The sequence below is a fragment of the Pseudophryne corroboree genome, chromosome 3 (assembly GCF_028390025.1).
Source record: "Pseudophryne corroboree isolate aPseCor3 chromosome 3, aPseCor3.hap2, whole genome shotgun sequence".
NCBI classification, from domain to species: Eukaryota; Metazoa; Chordata; class Amphibia; order Anura; family Myobatrachidae; genus Pseudophryne; species Pseudophryne corroboree.
In genome coordinates this window covers 631223-650960 of record NC_086446.1, presented here as the reverse complement: position 1 = coordinate 650960, position 19738 = coordinate 631223, and the positions used below count along the sequence as shown (strand labels likewise).

Below are 19738 nucleotides of genomic sequence, written 5' to 3'. Positions count from 1 at the left end.
GGGCCGCAGATTCGGCATACAGGATTGGATCCTGGTGACCACGGACGCCAGCCTCAGAGGCTGGGGAGCAGTCACCCAAGGAAGAAACTTCCAGGGTGTGTGGACGAGCCTGGAAAAGTCTCTTCACATAAACATTCTGGAACTAAGAGCAATCTACAATGCTCTAAGCCAGGCAGAACCTCTGCTTCAAGGAAAACCGGTGTTGATCCAGTCAGACAACATCACGGCAGTCGCCCATGTAAACAGACAGGGCGGTACAAGAAGCAGGAGTGCAATGGCAGAAGCTGCGAGGATTCTTCGCTGGGCGGAGAATCATGTGATAGCACTGTCAGCAGTGTTCATTCCGGGAGTGGACAACTGGGAAGCAGACTTCCTCAGCAGACACGACCTTCACCCGGGAGAGTGGGGACTTCATCCAGAAGTTTTCCACATGCTAGTAAACCATTGGGAAAGACCTATGGTGGACATGATGGCGTCTCGCCTCAACAAAAAACTGGACAGGTATTGCGCCAGGTCAAGAGATCCGCAGGCAATAGCTGTGGACGCGCTGGTAACACCTTGGGTGTACCAGTCGGTGTATGTGTTTCCTCCTCTGCCTCTCATACCAAAGGTATTGAGGATTATACGGCGAAGAGGAGTAAGAACGATACTAGTGGCTCCGGATTGGCCAAGAAGGACTTGGTACCCGGAACTTCAAGAGATGGTCACGGACGATCCGTGGCCTCTACCTCTGAGAAGGGACCTGCTGCAGCAGGGTCCCTGTCTATTTCAAGACTTACCGCGGCTGCGTTTGACGGCATGGCGGTTGAACGCCAGATCCTAAAGGGAAAAGGCATTCCGGAAGAAGTCATTCCTACTTTGATAAAAGCAAGAAAGGAAGTTACCGCGAAGCATTATCACCGCATTTGGCGGAAATATGTTGCGTGGTGCGAGGATCGGAGTGCTCCGACGGAGGAATTTCAACTGGGTCGATTCCTACATTTCCTGCAATCAGGATTGTCTATGGGTCTCAAATTGGGATCTATTAAGGTTCAAATTTCGGCCCTGTCAATATTCTTCCAAAAAGAATTGGCCTCAGTTCCTGAGGTCCAGACTTTTGTTAAAGGAGTACTGCATATACAGCCTCCTGTGGTGCCTCCGGTGGCACCGTGGGATCTAAATGTAGTTTTAGATTTCCTCAAATCCCATTGGTTTGAACCACTGAAAAAGGTGGATTTGAAATATCTCACATGGAAAGTGACCATGCTACTGGCCCTGGCTTCAGCCAGGAGAGTATCTGAACTGGCGGCTTTATCTTATAAAAGCCCTTATCTAATTTTCCATTCGGATAGGGCAGAACTGCGGACGCGTCCGCACTTCCTTCCTAAGGTGGTATCAGCGTTTCACCTGAACCAGCCTATTGTAGTGCCTGCGGCTACAAGCGACTTGGAGGATTCCAAGTTGTTGGACGTTGTCAGAGCTTTAAAAATATACATTTCAAGGACGGCTGGAGTCAGAAAATCTGATTCGCTGTTTATTCTGTATGCACCCAACAAGTTGGGTGCTCCTGCTTCTAAGCAGTCGATTGCTCGTTGGATTTGTAGCACAATTCAACTTGCACATTCTGTGGCAGGCCTGCCACAGCCTAAATCTGTTAAGGCCCATTCCACAAGGAAGGTGGGCTCATCTTGGGCGGCTGCCCGAGGGGTCTCGGCATTACAACTCTGCCGAGCAGCTACGTGGTCGGGGGAAAACACGTTTGTAAAATTCTACAAATTTGATACCCTGGCAAAAGAGGACCTGGAGTTCTCTCATTCGGTGCTGCAGAGTCATCCGCACTCTCCCGCCCGTTTGGGAGCTTTGGTATAATCCCCATGGTCCTTTCAGGAACCCCAGCATCCACTAGGACGATAGAGAAAATAAGAATTTACTTACCGATAATTCTATTTCTCGGAGTCCGTAGTGGATGCTGGGCGCCCATCCCAAGTGCGGATTATCTGCAATACTTGTACATAGTTATTGTTAACTAATTCGGGTTATTGTTTAGGGAGCCATCTTTCAGAGGCTCCTCTGTTATCATACTGTTAACTGGGTTTAGATCACAAGTTGTACGGTGTGATTGGTGTGGCTGGTATGAGTCTTACCCGGGATTCAAAATCCTCCCTTATTGTGTACGCTCGTCCGGGCACAGTACCTAACTGGAGTCTGGAGGAGGGTCATAGGGGGAGGAGCCAGTGCACACCACCTGATCTGGAAAAGCTTTACTTTTGTGCCCTGTCTCCTGCGGAGCCGCTATTCCCCATGGTCCTTTCAGGAACCCCAGCATCCACTACGGACTCCGAGAAATAGAATTATCGGTAAGTAAATTCTTATTTTCGGCTGCCCTACGTGTTCCCTCCAGTGTCACTCCTGCCCAGGGTATTATGGAAGTTCAAGTAAGAAGGAGGAATACTACTTCTAGTCGCTCCAGCGTGGCCCAGACGGCATTGGTTCTATTCTACTTCCTCATCGCGCATACCTCCTCGTTCAGGGCCCTTGTGTCTACCTGGACCTGGCCAGACTGGCTTTGACGGTGTGGCTCTTGAAGCTTCACTCCTGGGGGCCAAAGGATTCTCCGTGGCGGTTATCCAAGCTATGCTAAAGGCCCGCAAACCGGCTTCTGCACGGATTTATTATAGGGTCTGGAATTCTTACTTCACCTGGTGTACTGCTATGAATTTCAATGCTTACAGGTTTAGTACTTCCAGACTTCTGGCTTTTTTGCAACAAGGTCTAGATTTAGGATTTCGTCTGGCCTCCCTCAAGGTTCACATATCTGCCTGGTCGGTGTGGATTCAGAGAAAAATTGCATCTATACCTGATGTTAATACCTTCACTCAGGGCTTTCTTGCGAATCCAACCTCCCTATGTCCCTCCTGTGGCTCCATGGGATTTGTCTTTTGTCTTGAAGGCCATGCAAGAATACCCATTTTAACCTCTTGACTCAGTGGACCTTAAATAGCTCACAGCCAAGGTCCTGTTTCTGCTGGCTATTGCCTCTGCTAGACGGGTGTCCGACTTAGGAGCTTTGTCTTGTCGTCCACCCTTTTTGATTTTTCATAATTACCGTGCAGTTCTTCGAACTCGCCCAGGTTATCTACCTAAGGTGGTGTCATCTTTCCACCTTAACTAAGAGATTGTGATTCCGGCCTTCAACTCTTCTGGATTAATTTCCAAAGAACGGTCTTTGGATGTGGTACAGGCTCTCTGTATATATGTGGACTGCCTCCATCAGCAGGTCAGATACCCTGTTTGTACTGTTTGGTTACCACAAACGTGGCTGGCCTGCAAACAAGCAAACCTTGGCCAGATGGATTACAATGGTGATTGCACAAGCTTATGCGCAGGCTAAACTCCCAGCTCCTGCTGCTATTTAGGCCCATTCTACTCAGTCTATTGGACCTTATTGGGCGGCCAGCCGTGGCGCAACCGCAGAACAATTGTGTAAGGTGGCTACGTGGTCTTCAGTGAACACGTTTATTAGGTTCTATGCCTTTGATACTTCCGCCTCCCAGGATGCTTCCCCTCCCGCTAAGGTGCTTCCCCTCCCTTGAGGAACTGCTTTAGAACATCCTCGATATTTCCCTGTGGAACACAGTGTACCCTGCTGCAGAAAAGGAGATTTATGGTAGACTTACTATGGTTAAATCTCTTTCTGCGAGGTACACTGGGTTCCACAAGGCGCCCATCCTGACGCATTTATCTTCTTTGGGCTTGTGTGGCATTAGGCGCTGGTCACATAGAGGACGTGGCTCTATGTGACTAACATCTGCCTTTTCCTTTTCCTGCTTTTACATAGGACTGGTTAACAAAACTCCAGTGCCTGGAGGCGGGGATATAGAAGAGGCCCTGCAATGCATCTTGGGACAGTCTAAAGCTTTAGCCTGTTGGTGCCTGGATCAAGATCAATCTTTACACCTCGATGTTTCCCTGTGGAACCCAATGTACCTCGCAGAAAGAGATTTAACCATGGTAAGTCTACCATAAATCTTATTATCATACTTACCGTACACACATCATCCTTATTACTATTGAGAGAATACAGTTAAGACACTGATGATGGGGGTGTAAAAGTGGATTATAACTAGAGATGAGCAGGTTCGGTTCGTTGAGATCCGAACCCCCCCGAACTTCACGTGGTTTACACGGGTCCGAGGCAACCTTGGTTCTTCCCGCCTTGCTCGGTTAACCCAAACAAGGCAAAACGTCATCATCCCGCTGACGGATTCTCGCGATATTCGGATTCAATATAAAGAACCGCGTGTCGCCGCTATTTTCACTCGTGCATTGTAGATTGAGTGGAGAGGACGTGGCTACTTTCTCTGCCTGAAAAGCTCAATATCTGTGCTCAGTGTCAGTGCTGCATTGTGGTGACCACCAGTATAGTACTACAGTACAGTAGCCCATTGCTGTATCTAGCTGCTCCGTGTCACTTCTGGTATCCTGTCAGTGCTGAACTGTGCATTCTTCTAAATCACAAATCCCCAAGGAAAGTCCAATTGTGTTGGTTGCTATGCCTGACCTTCCCAACACTGGACGGGAAGAGCTTGCGCCTTCCACCATTTGCACGCCCCCATCCTGGAAGGAGCACCCACAGTCCAGTTCCTGATATTCAAATTGAAGATGTCACTGTTGAAGTACACCAGGATGAGGGTATTGGTGTTGCTGGCGCTGAGGAGGAAATTGTCTAGGAGGATTCTGAAGGTGAGGTGGTTTGTTTAAGTCAGGCACCCAGGGAGACACCTGTTGTCCGTGGGATGAATATGGCCATTGACATGCCTGGTCAAAAGACAAAAAAAAAATCACCTTTTCGGTGTGGAATTATTTTAACAGAAATGCGGACAACAGGTGTCAAGCCGTTTGTTGCCTTTGCCAAGCTGTAATAAGTAGGAGTAAGGATGTTAACCACCTAGGAACATCCTCCCTTATACGCCACCTGGAGCGCATTCATCAGAAGTCAGTGACAAGTTCAAAAACTTTTGGTGTCAGCGGAATCAGTCCACTGACAACTAAATCCCTTCTACCTCTTGTACCCAAGCTCCTGCAAACCACCCCACCAACTCCCTCAATGTCAATTTCCTCCTTAGACAGGAAAGCCAATAGTCCTGCAGGCCATGTCACTGGCAAGACTGACGAGTCCTCTACTAACTGGGATTCCTCCGATGCATCCTTGAGTGGAACGCCTACTGCTGCTGGCGCTGCTGTTGTTGCTGCTGGGAGTCGATCGTCATCCCAGAGGGGAAGTCGGAAGACTACTTGTACTACTTCCAGTAAGCAATTGACTGTCCAACAGTCCTTTGCGAGGAAGATTAAATATCACAGCAGTCATCCTATTGCAAAGCGGATAACTCAGGCCTTGACAACTATGTTGGTGTTAGATGTGCGTCTGGTATCCGCCGTTAGTTCACAGGGACTTAGGGAATTTCTTGAGGTAACGTGTCCCCGGTACCAAATACCATCTAGGTTCCACTCCCCTAGGCAGGCGATACTGAGAATGTACACAGATGTCAGAAAAAGAGTCACCAGTGTCCTAAAAAATGCAGTTGTACCCAGTGTCCTCTTAACCACGGATATGTGGACAAGTGGAGCAGGGCAGACTAAGGACTATATGACTGTGACAGCCCACTGGGTAGATGTATTGCCTCCCGCAGCAGGAACAGCAGCGGCGGCACCAGTAGCATCATCTTGCAAACGCCAACTCGTTCCTAGGCAGGCTACGCTTTGTATCACCGCTTTCCATAAGAGGCACTCAGCTGTCAACCTCTTACGGAAACTGAGGAACATCATCAGCAGATTGTCTTACCCCAATTGGACTCTCCTGGGGATATTGTGCGTGCATTACATGTGGCCAAATTCCAGCACGTCCCATGTTTCTCTAACGTCCTAGAGGATGCTGGGGACTCCGTAAGGACCATGGGATAGACGGGCTCCGCAGGTGACATGGGCACATTAAGAAAGAATTTAGGTTCTGGTGTGCACTGGCTCCTCCCTCTATGCTCCTCCTCCAGACCTCAGTTTGATACTGTGCCCAGACGAGCTGGGTGATTTTCAGTGAGCTCTCCTGAGTTTGCTGTTAGAAAGTATTTTAGTTTGTTTTTTTATTTTTAGGGAGCTCTGCTGACAACAGACTCCCTGCATCGTGGGACTGAGTGGAGAGAAGCAGCCCTACTCTCTGAGGCTAGGTCCTGCTTCTTAGGCTACTGGACACCATTAGCTCCAGATGGATCGGTAAGCAGGATCTCACCCTCGCCGTCCGGTCCCAGAGCCGCGCCGCCGTCCCCCTCGCAGAGCCGGAAGATTGAAGCCGGGTGAGTATGAGAAGCAAAGAAGACTTCACAGGCGTCAGAAGACTTCATGATCTTCACGAGAGGTAATGCACAGCACTGCAGCTGTGCTCCATTGCTCCACACTCCTCACATACTCCGGTCACTGTAAGAGTGCAGGGCGCGCGGGGGGGGGGGCGCCCTGGGCAGCATTGGGGACCTCATATTGGCAAAAGTGCACATATATACAGCTGGGAACTGTATATATGTATGAGCCCCCGCCAAAAAAGTACAGTTTAAGCAGGACAGAAGCCTGCCGTCGAGGAAGCTCCCCAGGCTCTCCCCTGCTGATACACGGTTGAAGAGGGTTGGAAAGAGAGGGTGGGCACATAATTAGGCGCCAAAAAAAACTATACTTGCAGCAGCTACTGGGTTAACATTAAGTTACTGTGTTATTCCTGGGATTTATAGCGCTGGGGTGTGTGCTGGCATACTCTCTCTCTCTGTCTCTCCAAAGGGCCTGGTGGGGGAACTGTCTCCAGAAAGAGCATTCCCTGTGTGTGTGGTGTGTCGGTACGCTTGTGTCGACATGTCTGATGAAGAAGGCTATGTGGGAGAGGAGCAGGAGCAAATGAATGTGGTGTATCCGCCGACGGCGCCGATACCTGATTAGATGGATATGTGGAAGGTTTTAAATGAAAATGTTAATTCCTTGCATAAAAGATTTGACAAGGCTGAGGCATTGGGGCAGTCAGGGTCTCAACCCGTGCCTGACCCTATGTTGCAGGGACCGTCAGGGTCTCAAAAGTGCCCACTATCCCAAATTGTTGACACAGATACCGACACGGATTCTGACGATGATGCAAAGTTACAGCCAAAATTGGCTAAGTCTCTTCGATATATGATTATAGCAATAAAAGAGGTTTTGCACATCACTGAGGAAACCCCTGTCCCTGACACGAGGGTGCATATGTATAAGGGAAAGAAGCCTGAGGTAACCTTTCCCCCCTCACACGAACTGAATGAGTTATGTGAAAAGGCTTGGGAATCTCCAGATAAAAAACTGCAGATTTCCAAACGGATTCTTATGGCGTATCCTTTCCCGACTATGGACAGGTTACGATGGGAATCCTCCCCTAGGGTGGACAAAGCATTAACACGCTTAACCAAGAAGGTAGCCCTGCTGTCCCAGGATACGGCTACCCTCAAAGATGCTGCTGATCGCAAGCAGGAGGTTACCCTAAAGTCCATTTATACACATTCGGGTACCTTACTAAGGCCGGCAATCGCGTCGGCCTGGGTGTGTAGTGCTGTGGCAGCATGGACGGATACCTTATCTGAGGAGCTTGATACCGTAGATAAGGATACTGTGTTATTGACCCTGGGGCATATTAAAGACGCTGTCCTATATATGAGAGATGCTCAAAGAGACATTAGTCTTCTGGGTTCTAGAATAAACGCTATGTCGATTTCTGCCAGAAGGGTCCTGTGGACTCGGCAATGGACAGGTGATGCCGACTCAAAAAGGCATATGGAAGTTTTACCTTATAAGGGTGAGGAATTGTTCGGGGAGGGTCTCTCGGACCTGGTCTCCACAGCTACAGCTGGAAAGTCACATTTTTTGCCTTATATTCCCTCACAGCCTAAGAGAGCACCGCATTTTCAAATCCAGTCCTTTCGATCACATAGAAACAAGAAAGTCCGAGGTGCGTCCTTTCTTGCCAGAGGTAGAGGCAGAGGAAAGAAGCTGCACAACGCAGCTAGTTCCCAGGAACAGAAGTCCTCCCCGGCCTCTACAAAATCCACCGCATGACGCTGGGGCTCCAATGGCGGAGCTGGGTCCGGTGGGGGCACGTCTTCGAAATTTCAGCCACATGTGGGTTCACTCCCAGGTGGATCCCTGGGCAATAGAAATTGTGTCTCAGGGCTACAAGTTGGAATTCGAAGAGATGCCCCCTCACCGATATTTCAAATCGGCCCTACCAGTTTCCCCCCAAGAGAGGGAAATAGTGTTAAAAGCAATTCTCAAATTGTATCTTCAACAGGTGGTGGTCAAGGGTACCCTCCTTCAACAAGGAAGGGGTTATTATTGGACCATGTTTGTAGTCCCAAAACCGGACGGTTCGGTCAGACCCATATTGAATTTAAAATCCCTGAACCTATCCCTCAAAAGGTTCAAGTTCAAGATGGAATCGTTAAGAGCGGTCATCGCAAGCCTGGAAGGGGGGGATTTTATGGTGTCTCTGGACATAAAGGATGCATACCTTCATGTCCCCATTTATCCACCTCATCAGGCGTACCTGAGATTTGCGGTACAGGATTGTCATTACCAATTTCAGACGTTGCCGTTTGGTCTCTCCACGGCACCGAGAATATTCACCAAGGTAATGGCGGAAATGATGGTGCTCCTGCGGAAGCAAGGTGTCACAATTATCCCGTACTTTGACGATCTCCTCATAAAAGCGAGATCAAGAGAGCAGTTGCTGAACAGCGTATCACTTTCACTGGAGGTGTTATGACAACACGGCTGGATTCTCAATATTCGAAAGTCGCAGTTGGTTCCTACGACTCGTCTGCCTTTCTTGGGCATGATTCTGGACACAGACCAGAAAAGGGTTTATCTCCCGATAGAAAAAGCCCAGGAACTCATGACCCTGGTCAGGAACCTATTGAAACCAAAACAGGTGTCTGTGCATCACTGAACTCGAGGCCTGGGAAAGATGGTGGCATCATACGAGGCCATTCCCTTCGGCAGGTTCCATGCGAGGACTTTCCAATGGGACTTACTGGACAAGTGGTCCGGGTCACATCTTCACATGCATCGGTTAATCAACCTGTCCCCCAGGGCCAGTGTGTCACTGCTATGGTGGCTGCAGAGTACTCACCTTCTCGAGGGCCGCAGATTCAGCGTTCAGGACTGGGTCCTGGTGACCACGGACGAAAGCCTCCGAGGTTGGGGAGCAGTCACACAGGGAAGAAATTTCCAAGGTCTGTGGTCAAGTCAAGAGACTTGCCTTCACATCAACATCCTGGAACTAAGGGCCATATACAACGCCCTGCGTCAAGCGGAGCCCTTGCTTTGCGACCAACTGGTTCTGATCCAGTCAGACAACATCACCGCAGTGGCTCATGTAAACCGCCAAGGCGGCACAAGGAGCAGAGTGGCGATGGCGGAAGCCGACAGAATTCTTCACTGGGCGGAGAATCATGTCAGCGCACTGTCAGCAGTGTTCATTCCGGGAGTGGACAACTGGGAAGCAGACTTCCTTATCAGACACGACCTCCACCTGGGAGAGTGGGGACTTCATCAAGAAGTCTTCGCACAGAGTACAAGTCGGTGGGAACTGCCACAGGTGGACATGATGGCATCCCGCTTCAACAAAAAGCTACAGAGGTATTGCGCCAGGTCAAGAGACCCGCAGGCAGAAGCTGTAAACGCCCTGGTGACACCGTGGGTGTTCCAGTCGGTCTATGTATTTCCTCCTCTTCCTCTCATACCCAAGGTGCTGAGGATAATAAGAAAAAGAGGAGTGAGAACAATCCTCATTGTTCCATATTGACCACGAGGGACTTGGTATCCAGATCTGCAAGAAATGCTCACAGACGAACCGTGGCCTCTTCCTCTAAGACAGGACCTGTTGCAACAGGGGCCGTGTCTGTTCCAAGACTTACCGCTGCTGCGTTTGACGGCATGGCGGTTGAACGCCGGATCCTAGCAGAGAAAGGCATTCCGGATGAGGTCATTCCTACGCTGATTAAAGCTAGGAAGGACGTGACATCTAAACATTATCACCATATATGGCGAAAATATGTTTCTTGGTGTGAGGCCAGGAATGCTCCTACGGAGGAATTCCAGCTGGACGTTTTCTTCACTTCCTACAGTCCGGAGTGAATTTGGGCCTAAAATTAGGCTCCATTAAGTTACAGATTTCTGCCTTACCCATTTTCTTTCAAAAGGAGTTGGCTTCTCTTCCAGAAGTTCAGACATTTGTAAAAGGAGTACTACATATTCAGCCTCCTTTTGTGCCTCCGGTGGCACCCTGGGATCTTAACGTGGTGCTAAGTTTCCAAAGTCACACTGGTGTGAACCACTTAAAACGGTGGAGTTAAAATATCTCACGTGGAAGGTGGTCATGGTGTTAGCCTTGGCTTCAGCTAGGCGTGTGTCAGAATTAGCGGATTTGTCGCATTAAAGCCCCTATCTGGTTTTCCACATGGATAGAGCGGAATTGCGGACCGGTCCACAATTTCTGCCAAAGGTGGTATCATCTTTTCATATGAACCAACCTGTTGTGGTGCCTGTGGCTACACGTGACTTGGAGGATTCCGAGTTACTCGATGTAGTCAGGACTTTGAAAATTTACGTGGCCAGGACGGCTAGGGTCAGGAAAACGGAGTCTCTGTTTGTCCTGTATGCATCCAACAAGATTGGTGCTCCTGCTTCAAAGCAAACTATTGCTCGCTGGATCTGTAACACGATTCAGCAAGCGCATTCTACGGCTGGCTTGCCGTTACCGAATTCGGTCAAGGCCCATTCCACTAGGAAGGTGGGCTCTTCTTGGGCAGCTGTCCGGGAGGGGGGGGGGGGCGGTACTGCAGCTGTGTCGAGCTGCTACTTGGGTTCAAACACTTTTGCAAAATTCTATAGGTTTGATACCCTGGCTGAGGAGGACCTCCTGTTTGCTCAATCGGTGCTGCAGAGTCATCCGCACTCTCCCGCCCGTTTGGGAGCTTTGGAATAATCCCCATGGTCCTTACGGAGTCCCCAGCATCCTCTAGTACGTTAGAGAAAATAAGATTTTACTTACCGGTAAATCTATTTCTCGTAGTCCGTAGAGGATACTGGGCGCCCGTCCCAAGTGCGGACTTCTTCTGCAATACTTATATATAGTTATTGCTTCAATAAGGGTTACGTTATTGTTGCATCTGTCTTGAACTGATGATATGTTGTTTTCATACTGTTAACTGGGATGTTATCACAGGTTATACAGTGTGATTGGTGTGGCTGGTATGAATCTTGCCCTTGGATTAACAAAAATCCTTTCCTCGTACTGTCAGCTCCTCTGGGCACAGTTTCTCTAACTGAGGTCTGGAGGAGGGGCATAGAAGGAGGAGCCAGTGCACACCAGGAACTAAATTCTTTCTTAAAGTGCCCATGTCTCCTGTGGAGCCCGTCTATCCCAAGGTCCTTACGGAGTCCCCAACATCCTCTACGGACTACGAGAAATAGATTTACCGGTAAGTAAAATCTTATTTTTGCACACACAATGAATTTGGTGGTGCAGAATTTAAAAAAAACTGACAGTGGCATGCTGTCGGTGGCCCAAAGAATTGCGGGCCACTTTCGGTATTCAGCCACCTCGTGCCGAAGACTGGAGCACCAGCAAACACTCCTGAACGTGCCCCGCCATCGGCTGAAGCAAGAGGTGGTAACGAGGTGGAATTCAACCCTCTATATGCTTCAGAGGATGGAGGAGCAGCAAAAGGCCATTCAAGCATGTACATCTGCCTATGATACAGGCAAAGAAGGGGGAATGCACCTGACTCAAGTGCAATTGAGAATGATTTCAACGTTGTGCAAGGTTCTCCAATCCTTTGAACTTGCCACAAGTGAAGTCCGTTCAGACACTGCCAGCCTAAGTCAGGTCATTCCCCCATCAGGCTTTTGCAGAAGCAGCTGGAGAGACTGAAGGAGCTAAAACGGAGTGATTCCGCTAGGCATGTGGGACTTGTGGATGGAGCCCTTCATTCGCTTAACCAGGATTCACGGGTGGTCAATCTGTTGAAATCAGAGCACTACATTTTGGCCACCGTGCTCGATCCTAGGTTTACAGCCTATGTTGTATCTCTCTTTCCGGCAGACACAAGTCTGCAGACGTTCAAAGACCTGCTAGTGAGACACTTTTCAAGTCAAGTGGAACGTGACCCGCCAACAGCTCCTCCTTCATTTTCTCCCGCAACTGGGGCTGCTAGGAAAAGGATCAAATTTCCAAAACCACCCGCTGCCGGTGATGCAGGGCAGTCAGGAGCGAGTGCTGGCATCTGGTCCGGACTGAAGGACTTGCCAACGACTACTGACATGTTGTCTACTGTCACTGCATATGATTCTGTCACCATTGAAAGAATGGTGGAGGATTATATGAGTGACTGCATCACTGTAGGCATGTCAGACAGTCCGTACGTATACTGGCAGGAAAAAGAGGCAATTTGGAGGTCCTTGCACAAACTGGCTTTATTTTACCTAAGTTGCCCCCCCCTCCAGTGTGTACTCTAAAAGAGTGTTTAGTGCAGCCGGTCACCTTGTCAGCGAGGAGTTGCCTCTGTAGAGCCGGTTTGTGCAAGGAGAGATTGATTGCTTATTTTTTCGTGGGGGCCCAAACCAACCAATCATTTCAGCCACAGTCGTGTGGCAGACCCTGTCGCTAAAATGATGGGTTTGTTAAAGTGTGCATGTCCTGTTTATACAACATAAGGGTGGGTGGTAGGGCCCAAGGACAATTCCATCTTGCACCTCTTTTTTTATTTATTTGCATCATGTGCTGTTTGGGGACTATTTTTTTAAGTGCCATTCTGTCTGACACTACAGTGCCACTCCTAGATGGGCCCGGTGTTTGTCCCGCCTACTTGGGTCGCTTAGCTTAGTCATCCAGCAACCTCGGTGCAAATTTTACGACTAAAAATAATATTGTGAGGTGTTCAGGATAGACTGGAAATGAGTGGAAACTATGGTTATTGAGGTTAATAATACTGTAGGATCAAAATTACCCCCATATTCTATGAATTAAACTGTTTTTGAGGGTTTTAAAAAAAAAACCCACACGAATCCAAAACGCACCTGAATCCGGCAAAAATTCTTAAGGGAGGTTCTGCCAAAACGCGTCCGAATCCAAAACAAGACCGCGGAACCGAATCCAAAACCAAAACACAAAACCATGTCCGGTGCACATCTCTAATTATAACCTAGCAGATGATGATGATTACAGGGTATTATATGGTGTATTGCAGAGGTTCTCAAACTTGGTCCTCGTGGACCCACACAGTGCATGTTTTGTAGGTAACCCAGCAGGTGCACAGGTGTATTAATTACTCACTGACACATTTTAAAAGGTCCACAGGTGGAGCTAATTATTTGACTTGTGATTCTGTGCGGAGACCTGCAAAACATGCACTGTGTGGGCCTCCGAGGACCGAGTATGAGAACCTCTGGTGTATTGCATGTAAAGTACCTTGTACCACACCTACTCTGCTGTAGCAATATACCTTATATAAGGGTGAGTAACACATGTACAGGCTTACCAGCGTATGAGCACACACAAATTAATGCTACCTTACCAATGCTTCCAGGAGTAATGTTAGGAGACATTTCTCTGATCCATCAGCTCATATGACTGATGTTATTGTTCATCTAGAATCTCCAATTCATACGATATGTTCCCCATCCATTGTTTTACATTGGTGCTGACATAGGACTTGGTGAGTGACTGTATCTTCATGTATACTTCATGGTTAGTTACCAGTACAAGAGAGAGATATATCTAAGTCTTATTATAATATTACATTTGTTATTGTGTTCTCAGGAGGGTGGACACAATGATAGTTTGAGACGCAATATTATAAAGCCTTCATTAAAAATGATGTTTTATTATACACACACATTTTTAATTAAGTGTCCCAGAGAGTCGTCTTCTCCTGTTGTTTACAAGATTAATATTGTTTACAGAAAATGTCACATTTCCATAATGTGTTTTATTTCCAGCAGATGGACACACAAGCAGGAATATCTCAGAAGGACATCTAATGTTATCCCCGGATTGTGACATAAAAGATAATGACAGTAGACAGGATTCTCCAGGAGATCACCCTATTACCCCAATTATACATCCAGTTGTATCAGCTGTTGCCTCTGATCCTGGGAAATGTTCTCCTGATCACTCTGATATTGGTGCATCTGTTACAGCTCTGAGAGTAAATACAGAGTTTCCCTGGTCTATAGATGCCAAATGTTTTACACAGAACACAAAGCTTATTACCCATCATCCAGCTAAGGCAGGTGAAAGGCCACTGATATGTTCTGAGTGTGGGAAATGTTTTACATACAAATCGGCTCTTGTTACATATCAAAGAAGACACACAGGTGAGAGGCCACTGATATGTTCTGAGTGTGGGAAATGCTCTACACAGAAATCAGGTCATATTACACATCAGAGAAGTCACACAGGTGTGAAGCCATTTTCATGTTCTGAGTGTGGGAAATGTTTTGCACTCAAATCAGATCTTATTAAACATGAGAGAACTCACACAGGTGAGAAGCCATTTTCTTGCTCTGAGTGTGGGAAATGTTTTTCACAGAAATCAGATCTTTTTAGACATGAGAAAATACATACAGGGGAGAGGCCATTTTCATGTTCTGAGTGTGGGAAATGTTTTACATGCAAATCACGTCTTGTTACACATAAGAGAATACATACAGGTGAGAAACCATTTTCCTGTTCTCAGTGTGGGAAGTGTTTTACATACAAAACAACTCTTGATACACATAAAAAAAGTCACACAGGTACATTACCATTTCGATGTTCTGAGTGTGGGAAATGTTTTGCACAGAAATCATATCTTGTTAGACATCAGAGAAGGCACAAAGGTGAGAGGCCTTTTCCATGTTCTGAGTGTGGTAAATGTTTTGCACAGAAATCATATCTTGTTAAACATCAGCAAAGTCACACAGGTGAGAATCCATTTTCTTGCTCTGAGTGTGGGAAATGCTTTATCTGGAAATCAGATCTTGTTAAACATCAGCGAAGTCACACAGGTGAGAAGCCATTTACATGTTCTGAGTGTGGGAAATGTTTTGCACACAAATCAGAACTTGTTATACATAAGAGAAGTCACACAGGTGAGAATCTATTTTCTTGCTCTGAGTGTGGGAAATGTTTTACCCAAAAATCACATCTTGTTACACATCAGAGAAGTCACACAGGTGAGAAGCCATTTCCATGTTCTGAGTGTGGGAAATGTTTTGCACACAAATCAGCTCTTGTTACACATCAGAGAAGTCACACAGGTGAGAAGCCATTTTCTTGCTCTGAGTGCGGGAAATGTTTTACCCGGAAATCACAACTTGTTACACATCAGCGAAGTCATGCAGGTGAGAATCCATTTCCATGTTCTGAGTGCGGGAAATGTTTTGGATGCAAATCATATCTTGTTATACATAAGAGAAGTCACACAGGTGAGAGGCCATTTCCATGTTCTGAGTGTGGGAAAGGTTTTGCACGGAAATCAGAACTTGTTATACATAAGAGAAGTCACACAGGTGAAAATCTATTTTCTTGCACTGAGTGTGGTAAATGTTGTGTAAGTAAATCACATCTTGTTATACATCAAAGAAGTCACACAGGTGAGAAGCCATTTTCTTGCTCTGAGTGTGCAAAATGTTTTGCACGGAAATCAGATCTTACTACACATCAGAGAACTCACACAGGTGAGAAGCCATTTCCATGTTCTGAGTGTGGGAAATGTTTTGCACTCAAATCAGATCTTATTAAACATGAGAGAAGTCACACAGGTGAGAAGCCATGTTCTTGCTTTGAGTGTGGGAAATGTTTTTATCAGAAATCACATCTGGTTAGACATCAGCGAAGTCACACAGGTGAGAAACCATTTCTATGTTCTGAGTGTGGGAAATGTTTTGCACACAAATCAGTTCTTATAAAACATGAGAGAAGTCACACAAGTGAGAAGCCATTTCCATGTTCTGAACGTGGGAAATGTTTTCCATACAAATCATCTCGTTATACATGAGAAGTCACACTCTCATGTCTTGCTCTGAGTGTGGGAAATGTATTACACACAAATCACATCTTGTTACACATCAGCGAAGTCACATAGGTTAGAAGCCATTTCCATGTTCTTAGTGTGGGGAAATGTTTTACACAGAAATCACAACATGTTACACATCAGAGAAGTTACACACGTCAGAGGCCATTTCCATACTCTGAGAAATAAATCATCTCTTGTTGCACACAATAGACCACTCATATGAGGAACCATTTTAATCTTCTGAAGTATACTTATCATTGCCATGCGTTCTTCAAGGTTCTTATCCTATCTCCTATGCTTTTTGCAATATACATGCTACTGCAGGGTGAAACAGACTAAAAAGGAATTTTCAGGCGCTAATATGAATATAGAAAAATTACTATATATCTAGATTATTGTAGTAGCAGGAATTAGCCCAGTCGTGTTTGTGTGAACACTTATTTTAAACGTAGCCGCTTAAAGGTCTAATTCAACGGATCTCTAGCTTCCCATGTATGCAAAAGAAATGAATGGGGCTATTGCGCTGATTTACATTACTGTTACCAAGCAATACATTTTATCTGGATCAAGATGCAACACTTTAAGGTGAAAAATCAATGTCTCGATTTTTTTGTTTTCCACATAAAAAATTATTTTAAACACAATGGTCACACGTAAATATAAAAAGCAAATAGAATCACTTTTAGAAGCATCCAATAGAAAAGTGCGGTATATCTGATGAATTGCATGTATCCTGTCTTAATGTGATCACCTCCCGGCTCTCTCTCTCCTGAGCCGGAGGTGTTTGAGTAGCGGCTCTGTTCCTCTGCTATATGACGGGCCCGTCACTTATTTAGTTTGCGGCAGCCAGTGTAGTCTCACCATAGGCGGTGCTGCTGGAATGCAGAGGTGATGATTCCCTTTTGGTGGTCCATGTCTCATGCTGGAGGGGTCACTTGCCTCTAATAGTATAGGTGCGGCTGCCTCCGGCCGTCCTCGGACTGAGCAGGATGATAGGAATAAACCCCAGCCGGTTTCACACCTCGGTGCTTTCTCGGAGAGTCTTACACACAATTCATTAGATATACGGCACTTTTCCATTGGATGTTTCTACATGTGATTCTATTTACTTGTTATTATATATACGTGTGACCATTGTGTTTAATATTATTTTTTATGTGGAAAACAAAAAATAAAAAAATCAGTTATTGATTGTTCATCTTAAAGTGTTGCATTTTCATTCAGCCAGAATTTATTGATTGGTAACAGTAATTTAAATAAGCCCTATAGCTGCATCAATTTCTTTTGAAATAATCAGATGTCATGCCCTCATCTACCACTGCTATGCAGATGACCTGTCTCTTGTGCTGGATACTGAGAACCCAGTACCAATCCTAAATGGTTGCTGAGCTCCAGGTGTTGGTGATGCCAGTTGCTGGCAGTAGTGGAGAAGACAGTGTGGCTGGCAGTATTGGTGGAGACAGATTGGGTGGCAGTAGTGGGGGAGACAGGGTGGTGGCAGTAGTGGGGGAAGACAGGGTGGTGGCAGTGGGGGGGACAGGGCGGGTGGCAGTAGTGGGGGGAGACAGGGGAGGTGGCAGTAGTGGGGGGAGGCAGGGCGGGTGGTAGTATTGGGGGGAGACAGGGCGGGTGGCAGTAGTGGGGGAGCCGGGTTAGGTGTCAGTAGTGGGGGGGGGGGGACAGGGCGGGTGGCAGTAGTGGGGGGAGACAGGGTGGTGGCAGCAGTGGGGGGGACAGGGCGGGTGGCAGTAATGGGGTAGGTGTCAGTAGTGGAGGGAGACAGGGCGGATGGCCGCAGTGCAGTACCAGGGGTTGCTGGAGGTAGTAAATAGGTGTATGGGTCCCGCACAGAACCAGTTGATAATTAGACTTAATGATGATTATGCTTCCTTATTTCTAATTAATCCCTCAGAAATTCGACCACAATGTGTGTGTCCGCGCGGCCACTGCACATGTGCATTTTGCCACCACTGACAAACTGTGCTGTGGGCGGCTCTGAATGACCCCCATAGGCTGTTGTGCAGAGTAAAGTATTTTTGAAGTTTAAAATTAGACAAAAATGTGTATTAAAGATATGAAATAAAGTTGTTTAAAAACAGAAGATTTCCGGTGTGATTTTGGCTGTGTCTGATTTTAACAGCTCATTTGAATAGTTGGATGATATTACGGGGGATGGAGGGGTCTCTCTGTGTAAATAGTTTTATCATTTGTTGGTTTTAAATAAATTATGTCTGTTCAAATGTTGTTTATTTTACTTATTGGTGAATTAGGGTTGTTGTATTTAAATAATAAACTTACCTGACCCTTGCCTGGAGATGTACATGTACGAAGGTATGGGAGATACCTGCTGAAGTCCCTTCTACTTACATTTGGGAGGTCCGGCTGTTTTGGGGGAAATAGCAAATATTAAGTGATACAGTGGCTCCATAACGTCAGGCTGACCCTCTGATTTTTACAAAAATATGTTACACTCGATTACTGCGATCTGTAGATGAAGGACTTTTAGCAGTACCTAGAATCTACCGTAATTCATCTGGGGGTCGAGCTTTTAGTCATGCGGCACCGACTCTATGGAACTCACTTCCCCGCACAGTGCGAGAGGCCCCAACTATAGAATCCTTCAAAAGTAGACTCAAGACTTTCCTGTTTACTCAAGCATTTCCATAGTGTCTCTTTTAGTATCTTCATGCTTCTGTATTTTATGAAAATGTACTTCATTATTTTCTGTACTATATTATGCTATGTATCTGTTAAGCGCCTTGAGTTCTATTGGAGAAAGAGCGCTATATAAATAAAATTATTATTATTATTACACAAAATGACATTTGCATTAACAACCATTAATTAAACAAGAAAAACAACACAATATATATTTTTTTTTTAAAAACTTTAGATACAAAAAATCAAAGAAATTTACCAATTCTTGTCTGGACTCATTGACTCTATCAGGAGAACAAGAGACTTTTTAGCAAGGACTATGCCACCAGTAACCAGTAGAGGAATCAGGCGTATCCCACAGAATATCAGTGCTGCCACCATACATTGGGGAGAGAATATAAAGTGCAGATTTCTGAACAGTGCTTTTAGAAGGAACACAAGAAGTGTATAGATCACAATGATCAGAAGTCCGGGACAAAGAGGTCAAGAAACCAACGCTGTGGTACTAATGACCTCAATATAGGTCACTTGGAGCAAGAGACAAGGGTAAGGGCAACAACAAGAATTTTTTTAAAACAATTAAAAATCCGGTTTGAAAAAAATTAATTATTCATTTAAAAAACGAGGACCGTCCAGTACAGAGGACTGTGTACTCAACATGTCTAAGACTGTGTACACATGGCGCGATGCGCCGCAGAACCGGATATTGACTACTAGACGCCAATATAGTCAATGTTGGGCTGCCTGCACAGTCTATTATTCCTTTTGGTTGTTATTTATGTGTGGTAAATCTAGACTCGCTTACATATTACACACCATAATGCCCATTACACATCATTGTACACCGTAATTCCCATTACACATTATTACACACCGTAATGCCCATTACACATCATTGTACACCGTAATGCCCATTACACATTATTACACATTGTAATGCCCATTACACATTATTACACACCGTAATGCCCATTACACATCAT

General features: G+C 46.2%; 1 protein-coding gene across 2 annotated transcripts in view; it reads left to right on the top strand.

Moving 5' to 3' along the window:
* LOC135054474 (oocyte zinc finger protein XlCOF6-like) overlaps window positions 1-17600 on the top strand; it is a 71719-nt gene extending 54119 nt beyond the window's left edge. Inside the window, exon 6 of one of the 2 annotated variants that reach the window (XM_063957572.1) lies at window positions 14041-17600. In XM_063957572.1, coding sequence (XP_063813642.1) covers window positions 14041-16079 — 2039 coding nt within the window. In that variant the 3' untranslated portion in view covers window positions 16080-17600. Of the gene's footprint in view, window positions 1-14037 lie in introns of both variants that reach the window. The other variant, XM_063957571.1, reaches the window with a different exon arrangement.
* Window positions 17601-19738: the final 2138 nt, after the last annotated feature.